The sequence below is a fragment of the Mizuhopecten yessoensis genome, unplaced genomic scaffold (genome assembly GCF_002113885.1).
Source record: "Mizuhopecten yessoensis strain PY_sf001 unplaced genomic scaffold, ASM211388v2 hete_36149630, whole genome shotgun sequence".
Taxonomy (NCBI): Eukaryota; Metazoa; Mollusca; class Bivalvia; order Pectinida; family Pectinidae; genus Mizuhopecten; species Mizuhopecten yessoensis.
Window position 1 is genome coordinate 1 of NW_018484885.1, and position 3,809 is coordinate 3,809.

At 32.5% G+C, this 3,809-nt stretch overlaps 1 protein-coding gene across 1 annotated transcript; it reads right to left on the bottom strand.

Annotated features, from left to right (window-relative positions):
- Positions 1-191: 191 nt before the first annotated feature.
- On the bottom strand, positions 192-3,541 carry LOC110444602 (protein LUTEIN DEFICIENT 5, chloroplastic-like; the record flags this gene model as incomplete). The annotated part of the gene is made up of 5 exons (XM_021488968.1): positions 192-330; positions 1,088-1,174; positions 1,728-1,801; positions 3,137-3,218; positions 3,464-3,541. Coding segments are annotated over 5 exons (460 nt in total), but the record flags the coding sequence as incomplete, so codon positions are not given.
- Between the last annotated feature and the right edge of the window lie 268 nt (positions 3,542-3,809).

The window sequence follows — 3,809 nt, forward strand, 5'->3', positions numbered from 1 at the left end:
CCTGCAAAGAAGAACATCTTGTTACCTGATGTATTGATGATTTCGTTTGTTACCGCTTAACTTCCAAACACTTTTACACCAACCACGACAATTCAAAAGGAGCACACTCGTAAGAGTTATTCACATAGGACCCCTATACCGATTCCACACCAAATATCACATACGTTTTAAGCTTGAATGTAAGGCGTTACCTTACACATCAGGTGAAGTGTAACTTTGTGAAACAATTCCTCCATGGGCGTATGCGTTTTCCCGTCCGCATACTTTCCCAGCTGGTGTACAAGACTGTCGGCATACTCATTGAAGTCCGGAGTGAATTGACGTAGATTACTATAAAATATTGTACATTTGTAACCAGCTTAGTATATTTATTTGTTGTTATACCAAAAGCATAATTGTGAACTGCTGTTAACTTACATGTATTAGTTACCAGCAATTCACAAATGTGTTTCTAACTGATAATGTTCTGTAAATATACACTTATAAAGCTTATATTGTAAATAAAATAGACAAAACAGATTCACCTTGTATTCCAAAACAAAATAATTCGATTACTCATCTATATATATACAATGAATATAATTATCGTAATTCAAACTCAAAATCGATAAATTTATTAACAAAATATTAACAATGAAAAATTGTAAGGTGATGTATGAAAACGTTTAAGACCAGATGTTCGGGAAAGGTTAGCATTTTCTGCTTCATCTACGACACTTTCCTTCGTCTTTGATGTAAACCTTTATATATCAAGTAAATAATAACTCATACACTCTGTAGCATAAATCAAATATATCATTTTACTTTCATCATATAGTAATTGATACCACGTTGCTTTGTATGGATTAAAAACAGAATTTTCGTCTTAACCAATGACAGTGAGTGATATTTCTTAGAAATTCACATGTGCAATTGTCAATATACAGGATTAGACTGCACAATATAAACACAAAAAGTAAAGCCAAACATAATAACACATGAAGACCTTGTAAGCCTTTATTACGATTTGCATTTGCTATTTATAAACATGACGGATAGAAAAAACATCGGAATATGAAAAGGACGGTGTACATTGTACATGACTTACTGTGGTTTAAACCAGTGATTGAAATGCATACGTTGGACTATCCAAACTGTTTGATCAACTTCACTTTCAAGTCCGTTCCCGACATATCTGTTACACAAAAATCGTCATAATAAAAACATCGCATTCGTTAATATTTATAACTAGAAGTGAAACACAAGAAATGTCAAATATTGTGTAATAGTCATACATAATCCTATGTTAGATAATGAAATTGTATCAGCAATGTTGGAGACAAAAAATGGCGAAATTGTATCAGTTTGAAATATTGAAACATGCTAATACTGTATACTGGAAAATGTTCGCAGCCGATAAATATTTTGTCATCCGCAATGAAGGCGAATTTAAAAAGTTTGTTTTTCTTATCTGTTATATGTAAGGAATAGTACTTTCAAATCTGCTCTGAATGATGCTGAGGGCCTTAACGTTAATGAATACCCATTTGCAAAATCAAAATTTAACAATGCAAAATTGAGAAACAAAGTCAGAGAAAAAAAGAAGAATGATGCCAGCATCGATTATTATAACTTATTAAAACTACTGAAAAAAGAATGAAATCGAGTTTTAACAAATCGTACAATGTTATTTATTTGTAATGCTCTATATGTAAGGAATATTTGCAAAACGGTCCCGTATTACGTACCTTGTCCCAAACAAATGTGTTAACCTGGAGTATATCGCTTTAGATTTTGGATAATTTCCGGTCACAAGGACATTCTGAAATCATAAATGTAGGTCGTGAATTCCGCCTGTTGTGTAACAATTTTCAGTAATACACTTGCTATTCTACACGAGTAACAATCGCCACGTCCTCACTTGAAGAATGACAAAACAATCGTCAATTAATATCCTGAAATTATACAACTGTCAAGTAACCCCTTGGGCATTAACTCACGTAAGCACTACACACATAGTTATAATTTGCAAATATTTCATGGAGTATTATATTTATAACAATTGTTTAACAGTTATTTCTCGGAATATTACTCGCATAACAATCGATATTTAATCTCTTGGAATATTACTCACATGACAAACGTCGAGTAATTACTTGAAATATTACCCATTTAACAAGCGTCAAGTAATGTCGTGGAATATTACTCACTTAACAAACAAACGTCGGGTAATATCTCAAAGAATAAATACCATAGCGATCGTCAAGTAATCTTTTGAAAAATAAACTTGCATAACAAACTTCAAGTAATCTTTTCGAAAATAACTACCCAACAGTTGTCAAGTAATCTCTGAGAATATTTCTACATTACAGACGTCAAGTAATATCTTGAAGAATAACTAACATAACAATTGCTATGTACATGCAATACTTGTGTATGGAAAAAACTGTCAAATTATCTTGTTGATATTATTAACGCGATATATATGCAATCTTCAAATTATTAGCCATTGGCCACCCAGTAATTTGAAAGGACTGTTGAACATAGTATTTCAAACATCTGGAGTAGTGCTTTCTAGCACCGATTGTTTGAAGGATTAACAAAACGGTTTCTTCGGATGTTTGTGTTTTGTTGCGTGTGAAAGTAAACAGAAACTTTGCCCGATAGGAACAATTTGTAGAAGTGGAAAAATAATATTCACTAGCAGGACAATGATAACATTCCTGCCCCCGGTGTTTTAAATGGTTAATCATATTATCATAGACAGTTTAGTTGTTGTTACAATTGACGAATGTTGATGTACAATCAACATATTATTCGTTATAAGTATGGCAAAATCACGCAGAATTTGACCGATAAGTGCCGCGGTAAACTGCACATTGGTTGTCTTATATCTGTCAGGTCAATGTTCACTAAATACTAGATCTACTTATACATTAATATGACTCTTATACTAATTAATCTCGTATTCCATATGTCAGATTATTGCTTGAAGGACCGTATACGGTGTATACCCATCAGAAAATATATTCAAGTAATATTTACATAGCAAATATAAGATAATAGTGTAAACAACTACTGACATAACGTTATTCTATTCAAATTCAAAATGTTTCTGATATCGCTTCAAATCATAGCTATTTTTGCATACATGTACCTTGACAAGCTCAGGGTCGGAAACAATGACAAACGTCTGATGCCACATATAAATCCGGAATATCATTCCGTATGTTTCGGTTCTGAAATTATAATGGAAATGCAAACTTATATGCTCAATATAAACGGTAGTAATCAAAATGATTTTCAAATACATTTATCGAACATAAAGCTAATGGAGATTATTCAATATTATTTCTGATATCAATATCGCTTCACAATCCTGTAACTCCATCATATAAAATTGCATATGATTGTTCAGATGAAAAAAAACCTTATTTGTTTATAAAAAAAATTGATACAAATACCAAATTATTCATAAGCTTACAGTTCCAGAATGTAGTCATCGAAAATGCCACCTTTCGAAACCACTTTCTGGATCGATTGAAGATGGCCACTCCAGAAACTGCAAAAGAACAAACATGTATATTGTTAACCATTTTATCTATCTGTATCTCTTTCTTTGTCTCAGTCTGTGTCTCACTTTCTCTCTATCTGTCTGTGTCCCTTTTTTCTGTCTCTTCCTGTCCGTCAGCCTCTGTCTTTTTCGCTGTCTGTCTTTCTCTCTGTCTCTGTGGTAACATTTACTGTCAGTAATATGTCAATGAACATACATGTAGCAGTCATTTTCCTGTTAAATGTATATATATATACCCAGTCTGAATAGTTCACAT